Genomic DNA, 13,375 nt, shown 5'->3' on the forward strand with positions numbered 1-13,375 from the left:
AGAGCACCAAGGACCCCAACATCCTCCTCCTCCTCCTTTCAGTTAGGGGTGGATGGGGAGAACCAAATATGCGAATGGAAACCAGGACACTGGGAGTTCTAGTTTCCCACCTTAAACATGTGAAATTAGCTGGGTGACGTGGGCCAATCCACCAGGAGATGATGAGTTATATTCCCATTTTAGGCATGAAAACTGGGTGTCGTTGGACCAGTCACCAGGAGACTGGGAGTTCTAGTTTTAGTTTTCCACCTTAAGCATGTGAAATTATCTGGGTGATGTGAGCCAATCAAGAGGAGATGGTGAGTTCTAGTCCTCCCTGGGGCATGGAAATTGGCTGGGTGACTTTGGACCAGTCACCAGGAGATGGTGAGTTCTAGTCCCATTTTAAGTATGAAAACCGATGGGGTGGTTTTTGGGCCAATCACCAGAAAACGGTGAGTTCTAATCTCACTCTGCACTTGAAAGCCGGCTGGGTGAATTTGGGCCAATGATTCAGCCCAATCCACCTCATTGTATATTCACCACCTGGAGTGATTTATAAAAGTAATAAAGTTGAGATTAAAACAAGCAAGCCAACCAAGAGTTGGTCCCGCCTACCAAAGTGGCTTCCGCTGAAATTGTTCATGACTTGATCTGTTTTATCACTTTGCGGTAAAGGGTCTAGAAGCAGAAATAAAACGTTTGTATGTTGAACTAATACAGCAAATAGAAAAAGATCTCGAAAGATGGAAGAATTTGCGACTATCCTCAAGGGACGCATAGCTACAATTAAAAGGATATACTGCTGAATTTTTTATGTTTTATTCCAAGTAGTTCCTCTACAACCAGATAAAACATTCTTCCAGGACTTAAATAAACTAATGAGGAAATTTAAATGGCAGGGGGGAAAAAAGCCAAGGATCAAATTAAAACTACTATAGGACAGGAAGGAAAGAGGAGGTTTAGCATTCCCAGATTGGGAATTATACTTCCAGGCAGCAATGCTAACATGGCTTAAAGAGTGGATCGAGTTGAAAAATAAGAGGATTTTGGCCCTAGAAAGGAACAATCTCCAGGCAGGATGGAATGCATTCCTTTGGGATGGGAAAAATAAAGCACACAAATATTCTTGATTAATGTAAAAATGTATATACAATATAACGCAGGCAATATGATTGTCTGATACAAACGGCTAATTATGAACAAATAAGGACTTGTACGCGAAAAAGATTAAGAACAAGGTGACCATAAATGTAAGATCGGAATATAAGAAGAGAAACAATATCTCTAAATATTAACCAATATGTAACTGGTATAAGACTGAACGTTCAGTTCCCGTGTTACGTTTTTGTCTTTGTTGATACGTTTAAGTGTTTAAATTAAAAAAAAAAAGTATGTTGGCAGGAACAGGATTGCAAATCTCTCTGTATGGGGGGTGGGGTACGTGTGTGCACAAATATAATGTGGGTTTATATAAAACATTTTGCAATAGGGTTGAGTAAAGCTTTGAGGTAAAACTTCCGACAAATGGCATTTGATGACCAAACCAATCCAGCCTCAGATGGCTTAAATAATACGCTTCCTTGTTCCCCCTCAACTTCTTCCTGGTTTCCTTTCCAAAGGGAAGAAGGTGACTTTGGGCTTTGCGTCAATGCTTTTGTGGTGGTCTCTCTTTTGGAGGCTCCAGGGACTGGATTCAAACATCAGACATTTTAAAAATGAAGGAGATAAATGAATAGGATGAGCTGCTCCCCGTGAAAAGAGTTAAAACCAGAGAAATGGCCCTGCTGAGACTCTCACACCAGCAAAACCTCTTCTAGATTCAGACAACGTGTTGATGAGCTCTGAGAAGTTCCCCTTCCTCTCTTTAACACAACCCACAATGGTTGGCTAGTGGGTCATGCAGAGGAAGCCGAGGTGGTGGGCTTCATCTAGTGGCAGCTGTACAAATCCAGAAAGGGGGTTTCATTCTGCCCCAAATTCAAGGGGGGGAGGGGGGGAAGTCCTGGGATTCAGCTAAACACAAGAAGAGCCTGGAGGCTTGAAGTCAAAGGGGCAGGAGGGACGTTGGGAAGCCCTGTTAGAAAGTTGGACTTCACAGAAAGAGCAGCCAAAATTTGCAACCAGCATCCAGCACAGGGGATCATGGGCCAGTCCTCAGTAACTGGGTTTGAACATGGCTGGGATAAAGTTGCTTCTCCAAAGAAAATTGAGAAATAAAGCAAATGAACATAAATTATGATGGACCACAAGGTCTTTTTCAGATGTAGATTTTCTTTTTTGTTTAATATAATTTTTTATTTTTATTACATAGACAACACATACACACAACAATAAAAAAAAAAGCCTCATCACATACAGCATGTCATTTGGTTACAGGTGTTTTAACATCCATATTCTCGAATAACATTTACCATCTCAGATTTTTCATCTAGTATTACTAAATACCTCATTTTCATTGTACAGTATATGTTCAATTACAATTAGTATTATTATTTTTCTAATAAATCATAATTTCCTTACATTCTTGATTGTCTATCTGATAACAGCATACCTTTATATAATCCCCATGTGATAGAAACTTTTTTTTAACCAACCATTTATATTTATATATCACTATTTTCAATTATGCATAATTCCACCAATCAACCATCAGGTATCCTTATGTTCATTGTTATCCTTGTACCTCATACATTCAAACAGAAATCTTACTCCTTCATTTTTCAAAAAAAAATTCTAAATAGTCGCTACATATATATACCAATTTTCAATTATTCCCTTATTAAAATTATTCATCAACAACAAGATGTCATTATAATATGTTCTTAACGTTATACATTATATCACCAATCCTCTATCAAGTATACATAAAATCATTGTTATCCTTATGCTTTTTAAAGCAAAAAATTCTAAAGTATTCAATTCATAGATATATCAGTTTTTCATTGTATCGTTGTTAATTTATTTCACAGCATGATTGTGTTATCATTTAACTCCTTCAGTTAAAACATGAGTAAAACATTTTTCATTTCCAAGTTTTTTCCCCCAGCCACTGATAAAACAAGTCCCATATCTTATAAAATTGCTCGCCCTCTTGCTCTCTAATTTCAAGTGTCAATTTACTCATTTCGGCACAGTCCATTATTTTCCGAATAACTTCTTCCTGTTTTGGTATTGTTTCGTTTTTCCAGTTTATTGCAAATACGATTCTGGCTGCTGTTAACACGTTTACCATCAGATATTTTAAGTCTTTGTTATAGATTTCTGGTATGATCCCCAATAAAAAGACCTCTGGTTTAAAGTCTATGTGTTTGTGTATCATTTTCTCCAACCACATGTGGATTTTAGTCCAGTATCTTTTAGCTTCAATACAAGTCCACCACATGTGGTAGTATGAGCCAGGTATCTGATGACATTTCCAACACTTTTCTGATTTATTCTTCGACATTCTTGCAATTCTTGTTGGGGGTAGATGCCACCTATAAAACATCTTATACAAATTTTCTCTATATGCAGTAGACATTGTCATTTTATAGTTTTGAGACCACAATTTCTGCCATTTCTCTAAATCAATCCCATACCTAAAATTTTCTCCCCAAGCTATCATAGTTTCTTTGACTTGTTCTTCTTGTAATTTAACCTCCAATAAATATCCGTATAGTTTTTTAATTACTTTTTCATCAGTACCTGTTAAAATTTTGCCTAACTCAGTCATTTTATTGTAAAAACCTTTGGATTTTCTATCTTCATTATATCTAGATTGTATCTGTACATATGAGTACCAATTCATTTCTATCCCTTCTTGTTTCAACTCTTGGATAGATTTGAGCTCACCCTCTGCATTCAATAATTCAACATATCTAACTGTTTGTTCCTTTTTATATATTATTGGATATGAAAGTGCTTCAATTGTTGATATCCAGACTGGATTTTTTAAATAGAGATGTAGATTTTCCATGCTTCTGTGTTGTTGGGAGTTTGCAGGTGAGACCCAGTTGTGTGGTTTGTGGTTTAACGTTTCTTGAAAACCCAGCCGGTCATTCAGCAGATTGTGTGAACGAAGCATCCCTTCCCTTTTCTTAACCCGGGTTGAGGTCTTGACATACTGTGGGAATGCAGGGAAGGCCTCTCTGGGGAGGAGGATGGGAGCTGTTCTTCCCTGCAGGTCTTGAAGGAAAGTTAGGCTTTAACTTCTGTCCTCAAGGGGAGGGGGCTAATCAGCCGGGTGTCCGGGGTTCCTTCCTTTGGATTGCTGCCCTCAGCAGGGACTGGATGGATGACCTCAAATTGAAGGATTAGCTCAGTGTAATCTCACCTGGCATGGATGTAAATCCTGTCAGATTAAATATTATTTTGTGTGCAAACAAGTTACATCCCGGTAGTTAGACTAAACCTCTTACGCAAAGAACTTTCTCTTCCTCTGTCCCAACAGAAATCCACTCCCTGCCTTGCCTATAAAGGCCTCTGGTCCCTTTGCAGGATTGCCACTGAGCAGACTTTCTTCCTGGGAAGGCGAAGGGACAGGTGAGTGCATCTCTCTCTCTCTCTCCCTCCCCCCCTCCCTCCCTCCCCCGTCTCTCTCTCTCCTTACTTGCAGGGGCCTGCAGGGAATCTGGGAGGCAGGGACCAAGGGAAATGATGAGGCTCCCGGCTTGGAGCCTAGTGGTTATGGGGTCCCCCTTCCTGGGGAGCCTCTCCCAAGGGTCTTGCTTCCCCTTCTTCATCTCCCCTTTTTGCTTCTCTCTGCAGGAAAAGAAAGGAAAGGAGACCATGGGGCGATTCATCCTTGTGAGTCTCGGCTTGCTGGTCGTGGCCCTCTCTCTAAGTGGTGAGTTCAAGAAAGGTCTTTTATGGTCCAGAGGGATTGACTCTCTGGCCTCTGAACCCCGTCCTGATTTCTCTCTCTCTCTCTCTCTCTCTCTCTCACACACACACACACACGCACACGCACACGCACACGCACACCCTCCCTCTCGCTGAAGCTGTTTGGCTCACGATGCAATTTAGACCCCACCTTCTCTCTCTGCTCCAGGACTGTCGGGAAGATCTCCCGCTCTCCAGCCTGGTGCTCTAAAATTGCGCAAAATTGTCTCCGTTGGGGACTTGGGGCCCACATCTGCAAAGATTCCTCTTGACTCTTGAAGGTTCTTTTCTAGCTTAGCACAGTTCAGATCAGTGAAACCACATGTGCTAACTTGCAGCGTGGGGGAATGAACCAAGACTGAACCTAGCCAGTCTTTGGACGATTTGCAAATGCAGCCCCTGTCTCCGTAACTCAAGTCAGATTCAGTTGATTGTTATCAAAGATGATCAAGAATGTTCTGCCTACTCAACTGTCTCTCCTCCTCCTCTTCCCCCTCTCCTCTTCCTTCTCTATCTCCTCCCCCTCTTTTCCCCCCTTCCTTTCTTCTTCTTCCTTCTTCTGCATCTCCATCTCCCACTCCCTCTCTTCCTCTTCCTTCTCCTTCTCCTCCTTCCTTCTTCTCCATCTCCATCTCCTCCCCTCTCCTTCTTCCTTTTCCTCCTCTTTGTCCTCTTCTTCTTCCCCCTCTTCTTCCTTCTCCTCCATCTCTTCCTCCTCCTCCCCCTGTTCCTTTTCCTCCTCTTCCTCCTCTCTTTCTTCTTCTTCTCTGCATCTCCATCTCCTCCTCTTCTTCTTCCTCTTCTTCTTTCTCCTCCTCCTCTTCTTCCTACTCCTCCCCCTGTTCCTTTTCCTCCTCTTCCTCCTCTCTTTCTTCTTCTCCATCTCCATCTCCTCTCTTCTTCTTCCTCTTCTTCTTCTTCTCCTCCTCCTCTTCTTCCTCCTCCTCCCCCTGTTCCTTTTCCTCCTCTTCCTCCTCTCTGTCTTCCTTCTTCTCCCTCTCCATCTCCTTCTTCCTTTTCCTCCTCTTTGTCCTCTTCTTCTCCCCCCCTTCCCCCTCTTCTTCCTTCTCCTCCATCTCTTCCTCCTCCTCCCCCTGTTCCTCTTTCTCTTCCTCCTCTTCCTCCTCTCTTTCTTCTTCTTCTCCATCTCCATCTCCTTCTTCCTTTTCCTCCTCTTTGTCCTCTTCTGCTCCCCCCCCTTCCCCTATTCTTCTTCTCCTCCATCTCTTCCTCCTCCTCCCCCTGTTCCTTTTCCTCCTCTTCCTCCCTCTTTCGTCCTTCTTCTCCATCTCCATCTCCTTCTTCCTTTTCCTCCTCTTTGTCCTCTTCTTCTCCCCCCCTTCCCCCTCTTCTTCCTTCTCCTCCATCTCTTCCTCCTCCTCCCCCTGTTCCTTTTCCTCCTCTTCCTCCTCTCTTTCTTCCTTCTTCTCCATCTCCATCTCCTTCTTCCTTTTCCTCCTCTTTGTCCTCTTCTTCTCCCCCCCTTCCCCCTCTTCTTCCTTCTCCTCCATCTCTTCCTCCTCCTCCCCCTGTTCCTTTTCCTCCTCTTCCTCCTCTCTTTCTTCCTTCTTCTGCATCTCCATCTCCTCCTCCTCATCTTCTTCTTTCTCGTCCTCCTTCCCATCCTCCCCCTCTCTTCCTTTTCCTCCTCCTCCTCCCCACTCCGCTGGCCATACTTCCCCTGGGTTTCCTCTGTTCCCACACAGGAACTGCAGCTGATCCTGACTGTCCCTTCGATTGGTCCTCCTATAATGGACATTGCTACAAGGTCTTCCGAAAATGGAAGACGTGGAGAGAAGCAGAGGTTAGAAATGTTCTGTGCTTGTGGATAACAACAATAACACCTAATAACAACCCTGTGGGGGTGGGGTGGGCTAAGAGGGAGGGAGTCGCCCAAAGTCACCCAGCTGGTTTTCATGCCAGGGGCAGAACTAGAACTCCCCGTCCCCTGGTGATTGGCCCAAAGTCATCCGGAGGGCTTTCGTGCCTGAGGTGGGACTAGAACTCACAGCCTCCTGGCCTCTAGCTGGCTCTCCATTTGGTTCAGGGGTGAGGAGGAAGCGAGGTTTGGGAGAGGTCGTATGAGGGGGTTAGATCTCTGTCAAGCCTCCTTTCAGCTTTCCCAGGTGAGAAGTGGAGGCCTGGATGTTTGGCTCCATTCAGCTCTACAATTGCATCATGCAAACTCTCCCTTACTCTTGTCGCCCGATTGTTGAGCTACTCTAAATATGTCGAGGAGCCGAGGTGGCGCAGTGGTTAGGGTGCAGCACTGCAGGCCACTTCAGCTGACTGCAGTTCTGCAGTTCGGCGGTTCAAATCTCAGCGGCTCAAGGTTGACTCAGCCTTCCATCCTTCCGAGGTGGGTGAAATGAGGACCCAGATTGTTGTTGGAGGCAATTTGCTGACTCTGTAAACGGCTTAGAGAGGGCTGAAAGCAGTCAGCAGAAGGAGCCGGCAGTACTGCGCTCTAACCACTGCGCCACCACTGCTCTTTACCAATGCGCAAGCGGAGACAACAGGGTCCTCCTCTGTTGAACGAGGGTCTTTCTCTGTTGTCCTTCTCTCCCAGATGTCCTGCAGGAAAGAGCAGGAAGGCAGCCACCTCGCCTCCATCCACAGCTGGGCAGAGTCAAATTACGTGGCCCGGTTGGCCTCCCGCAATGTCCTCATTAACAATGTCTGGATCGGACTGAGTGATCCGCAGAAAGTGAGTTCTTTCCAATCTTCATGGATTTTTCTTTGCTGTTTCTGATGGGTTTTTTTTTAAGGATCCTCCGTTGGGAGGCAGAGATTCTCTCCACGTGAATGTTCTTGCCTTGGGCAACACCGTGGCAAAGAGGAGCTCTTTACTCCCCTCCTGCCTCTTCTGCCCCCCACCAAACCCCTTCCTGCCCCACTGGAGAAGCGATGCTGTCTGCAAAGCCCCCAAGGGAGGGATCCTGCCCTGGCCCCCATCTCAGCACCAGGGCCTCCCTTCCTCCTTATGGCTCCTTGGATGGGCTCTACACCTGGTTGAAACCCTGGTGGGCCAGGAACGGAGGGAGTCTTTTGCCTGGCCTGGGAGGACTGCTCTTTCCTCCCCTCTTTTTATTTAAGAGGAAATTCCTCGTTCCTCTTACTGGCAGGGTTTCCTCTTCTGCTCTGTTGCTTTTTCCCTTCTTGAAAAAAGCTGGATCCTATACGAAGAAAGGAGGTTTCCCTGGAGTTGAGCTCAGCTCCTGGTGACTCCTTGAATAGAAATATTCATTTCTGGCAACAGAGGAGAAGTCCGTCTCCACTGCCTTAACTAACCGACTGACTCTAGGGTGCTTTTCCATTCCTAAGTGTCCCAATTCCCGAGATCCCCTGGGGTTTTGCTGCTGGCCCCCTACCCAAGAACCCATTGACTTTGACCCCATTCATCTTTCTGACATCAATCGGTATCACCTGGACCTATCACCAAGTGGTGGCTTCATGGACAGCTCCAGGCGGTTTTCTTCTGTTTCTCTCTCCCTGGATCTCCTGATGGTCACGTATCCAAGCTTTCACCAAGTTTAATTCTGCTTTGCTATTCCAGATCAACTGAGATAGATAGGTAGATGATAGATAGATAGATAGATAGATAGATAGATAGATAGATAGATAGATAGATAGATATGGCTGTATGGAGAGAGAGAGATGATAGATAGATAGATAGATAGATAGATAGATAGAGATAGGTAGGTAGGTAGGTAGGTAGGTAGGTAGGTAGGTAAGTAGGTAGGTAGGTAGATAGATAGATAGATAGATAGATAGATAGATAGATAGATAGATAGATAGATAGATAGATATGATAGAGAGAGAGAGATGATAGATAGATAGATAGATAGATAGATAGATAGATAGATAGATAGGTAGGTAGGTAGGTAGGTAGGTAGGTAGGTAGGTAGGTAGGTAGGTAGATAGATAGATAGATAGATAGATAGATAGATAGATAGATAGATAGATAGATAATGAGAGGTGGGAGGGAATGACAGAGAGAGAAAATGAGAGAGAGAGAAAATGAGAGAGAGAATGATAGAGAGAGAAATAGAGAGAGAGAATGGGAGAGAGAGAGAATGAGAGAGAGAATGATAGAGAGAGAAATAGAGAGAGAGAATGGGAGAGAGAGAAAATGAGAGAGAGAAAGAGAGAGAGAATGATAGAGAGAAATGAGAGAAAGAGAGAGAGAATGGGAGAGAAAGAGAATGAGAGAGAGAGAGGGAATGAGAGAGAGAGAGAAAGAAAGAGGGGAGAGAGAATGGGAGAGAGAGAGAATGAGAGAGAGAGAGAATGAGAGAGAGAGAGAAAGAAAGAAAGAGAGAGGGGAGAGAGAATGGAGAGAGAGAATGAGATAGAGAGAAAGAGAGAGAGAGAGAGAGAATGAGAGAGAGAGAGAAAGAAAGAAAGAGAGAGGGGAGAGAGAATGGGAGAGAGAGAGAATGAGAGAGAGAGGAGAGAATGGAGAGAGAGAGAGAGAATGAGAGAGAGAAAGAAAGAGAGAGGGGAGAGAGAATGGGAGAGAGAGAGACAGAGTGGGAATATAATTAGTCCTTGTCTGTCTATTGCTTTGCTCTTGAAATCTACCAATTTCTCTCTCTCTGTCCCTGGGCCTTGAGTATCAGAGCCCCCTCCTCAGTTGCCTAACGTGGCTTCTCTCTCATCCAGAATCGCAACTGGCAATGGAGTGATGGCTCCAAGTTCAACTACCAATCTTGGAAACAGGACAACCCAACAATTTTTTCTGGACCCAGCGCTGCGTGTGAACTGGGGAGCTTCTCAAGTAAGCCGAGTGGAAGGTGGGAGGAAGGTGTGCTTCTCACCATAGGGACCCAGGGACCCTCCTGGCCACCCTGACCCCTTGGCCACCGATGACCCTTGTTGACCTCCTGGAGCTCTGAGCCGCCACAGTCCTAGCTGTGTACAGACAAGGGGAGAGGAAACGCCTGTGGATGCGCCATCGAACATGAAAGCCAGGGTTTCTTCAAACACTCAAACTGCAGATCCCAATTATTATTACAGGGCCGTCAGCTTATAATTAAACAATCTCCACCTTCCCCTGCTTCCTCGGGCCATCGTTGCCACAGAGCATCTGGCTTGGCGTGGTTCATATAGGATCAAATGCAGGGGTGAAATGCTCGGAAGTCTGCTACCGGTTCGCTTCGCTACTGGTTTGCTCTGCGCGCGCATGCACAACGCAGGCTCTATCAGGCACCCCTGGAAGAGGAGGACTTAAGAAGCCTTTTCTGGGCCTGCAAAGGTGAATAGAACAGGAAGGGGAGGGGAGGAGAGCTGTCCCGCGCGATTTAGATTCGCTAGATTCCTTCTTTCTAGCAAATATAAATTGTGTGGCATGGCTGATCGTTGGAACTACAGGTTTGCCCAAACCGGTAGCAATTTTTTTTACTACCAGTTCTGGTGAACCAGCCCGAACTGGTAGCATTTCACCCCTGATCGAGTGTTTGCCCCATTGCAGTGAGAGAAATCTCAGCCATTTCTAGCGTGTATAGAAGAGAAATATTAAGGCAGGCTCAGTCCAATTCTCAGACAACCACAAGTCTAAAACCCACTTTGGTCTAGTGGTTAAGGCAGCAGATTAGAAAGGGGGGGAGACGGTGAGTTCTAGTCCCACCTTTGCCACGAAAGCTGGCTAGGTGACATGGGGCCAGTCACCAGGAGACCAAGACTTCTAGTCTTTCTTTAAGAAGCCAAGGTGGCGCAGTGGTTAAATGCAGCACTGCAGGCCACTTCAGCTGACTGTTATCTGCAGTTCGGCAGTTCAAATCTCACCGGCTCAAGGTTGACTCAGCCTTCCATCCTTCCGAGGTGGGTAAAATGAGGACCCAGATTGTTGTTGGGAGCGATATGCTGACTCTGTAAACCGCTTAGAGAGGGCTGAAAGCCCTATGAAGCGGTATATAAGTCTAACTGCGATTGCTATTTCTATTTAGGCCCAAAAGCCAGTTGGGTGACTAGGCTAATCACTAGGAGACGGTGAGTTCTAGTCCCGCTTTAGGCACGAAGGCCGGTGGGGTGATGAACATTTCTCTTCTGCTACGCAGGGTATCGCTCATGGAATGACCGGAGGTGCAATTCGAAGAATTATTTTATCTGCAAATTCCAGCCGCAGGGTGAGGGAAGCACCTGGTGAGGCCTGGAGAGACAAGGAAGAACCCCCCCCCCCCCGCCCTGCCTGCTGAAATCTTCGCTTCATGGATGCTTTCTCTGGCTTGGATCTGATTTTGCTCCTCCTGATGGGCCGGAAGGTCCAATAAAAATCTATCTAGCATGACTGGCGTCCTTCATTCTGCAGAGTTAGGATGGGGGGGGGGGGTACGCACCTGTTGAACCGGTGGTAACAAAATGTGAAGCCCACCATTGGTTCATGGTCACCACAGCAGGGGTGGGTTCCTACCGGTTCGCAACCGGTTCTTGCGATCCGGTTCGTCAGTGAACCCGAAGTAATTAACTTCCGGGTTCCTAGCTCCTAGCCCCTGTCGCTGGGTGCCTGCAGGGTTTTTCTTTTTAAAAAAACGCCTCTCCGGAGAGGAAGCCCTGTCAAAGCGCACCTTTCCCCGCCTCGGCGGCTGCAGGGACCACCCCACCGCTTTATTTTCTTCCTCCTCCTCCTCTCCTTCCGCCCGCAGCAGCAGCAATGGCAGCCGAGCCGGGAAAGGAGCACTTTTGCAGGGCTTCCGCCGCGCCCCCAAGGACCGCTGACCTCGCGCTGCCGTTTCTTCTTCTTCCCCGGCCTTCCCAGTTAGCTTGCTTGAAGCTCCAAGGAGGCGGGAGGAGGGTCGCAGGAGTGGAAGTGGGGGGAGGTCTTCCCGGCCGGGAAGAGCTGAGAGGCTGCCGGCCCCTTTCGCAGGAAAGTTAACTTTTCTTGGCGAAATCCTGCCCCCCCCCCCGCGTGGGTGAGCTGTCCTCTTCCCGTAAGCCGCCCGGAGTTACCTGTGTGTGAGGTGGGCTGCCCTATGCATTTGCGTGTATGCGCTGGAAAGAGAGTGAAAAAGAGAGGGAGAAATAATTATATTAATTAGATAGATCAGTCTTTCTCCACCTTGGAGACTTGAAAGTGTGTGGACTTCAACTCCCAGAAAGGGAGTTGGGAGAAAGGGAGAAAGGAGGAGAGAATGAAAGGAAGATGGGGGAAAGAAGAAAGAGGTAAGGAGAGGAGGATGGAAAGGAGAGAAAGAGGGGGAGATAGGGTAGAAAGGGGAAGAGGAAGAGCAGGAGTAGGAGAAAGGTAAGGGAAGAAGGAAGGGGAAGGAGAGCAGGAAGGAAGAAAGTAGAGAAGGGAGGAAGGGAGAAAAGAAAGAGGTAAGGAGAGGAGGATGGAAAGGAGAGAAAGAGGAGGAGAGAGGGTAGGAAGGGAAGAGGAAGAGCAGGAGTAGGAGAAAGGGAAGGGAAGAAGGAAGGGGAAGGAGAGGAAGAAGGAGGAAAGTAGAGAAGGGAGGGAGGGTGAAAAGAAAGAGGTAAGGAGAGGAGGATGGAAAGGAGAGAAAGAGGAGGAGAGAGGGTAGGAAGGGGAAGAGGAAGAGCAGGAACAAAGGAGATGTAAGGGAAAAAGGAAGGGGAAGGAGAGGAGGAAGGAAGAAAGTAGAGAAGGGAGAGAGGGTGAAAAGAAAGAGGTAAGGAGAGGAGGATGGAAAGGAGAGAAAGAGGAGGAGAGAGGGTAGGAAGGGGAAGAGCAGGAGTAGGAGAAAGGTACAGGAAGAAGGAAGGGAAGGAGACAAGGAAGGAAGAAAGTAGAGAAGGGAGGGAGGGAGAAAAGAAAGGGAAAATAAGGTGGTGTTACAACAGGAGGAAGGGATGGTAAACAAAGCAACCCAAACTGTATATTATAACCTATTAAATGAAATAATAAATGTATAAGAATGATAAATGTTAAAACACTTGTAACCAAACGACATGCTATATGTGATGATGGGTTTTTTTCTTTTTGTTTCGTTTTGTTGTTATTGTTGTGGGTATGTGTTGTCTATGTAACAAAAAAAATTAAAAAAAATATTTTTATGAAAAGGTGGAGAAACACTGAGATAGATGATAATGAGGGAGGGAGAGGGAGAGAGAGAGAGAGACCATAACTAGATAGACAGATAGGCAGGCAGATAGACGGATGGATAGAGAGAAAGAGAGAGAGATAGGTAGGCAAGCAGATAGATGGATGGAGAAAGAGAGGGGGGAAAGAGGGAGAGGGATACCATAACTAGATAGGCAGGCAGTTAGACAGACGGATGGATGGATAGAGAGAGAGAGGATGTATATAATTAAGGTGGCCAGACGTCCCTAGCGAGGTCGCGGGCTGGCAGTAACTGCCGCGGCCTAGCTCCCCCCCCCCTCCGGTCAATGGTGTCCCTCTTTACCAATCTGAAAATCTGGTCACCTTACTTGTTTAGGTAATTCTGAGGTGGTTGATGGTTCTGTGAGTGCCTGTCCTTTATAATTTCCACATTGCCTTGATGGTTTTTATTCCAGTGACTTTGTCTTTCCTGTTCTTAGGCTTAGGAAAAAAAAACTGGTTTCATTGGCAGTC

At 46.1% G+C, this 13,375-nt stretch overlaps 1 protein-coding gene across 1 annotated transcript; it reads left to right on the top strand.

Annotated features, from left to right (window-relative positions):
* Nucleotides 1–4,734: 4,734 nt before the first annotated feature.
* Nucleotides 4,735–9,605, top strand: LOC116523221 (C-type lectin lectoxin-Lio2-like). The gene is given in 5 exon segments (XM_032238310.1): nucleotides 4,735–4,807; nucleotides 6,549–6,646; nucleotides 7,412–7,549; nucleotides 9,508–9,559; nucleotides 9,562–9,605. Coding segments are annotated over 5 exon segments (390 nt in total). The 5' UTR covers nucleotides 4,735–4,749.
* The last annotated feature ends 3,770 nt before the right edge of the window (nucleotides 9,606–13,375 follow it).

This window comes from Thamnophis elegans, unplaced genomic scaffold (assembly GCF_009769535.1).
Source record: "Thamnophis elegans isolate rThaEle1 unplaced genomic scaffold, rThaEle1.pri scaffold_112_arrow_ctg1, whole genome shotgun sequence".
Taxonomy (NCBI): Eukaryota; Metazoa; Chordata; class Lepidosauria; order Squamata; family Colubridae; genus Thamnophis; species Thamnophis elegans.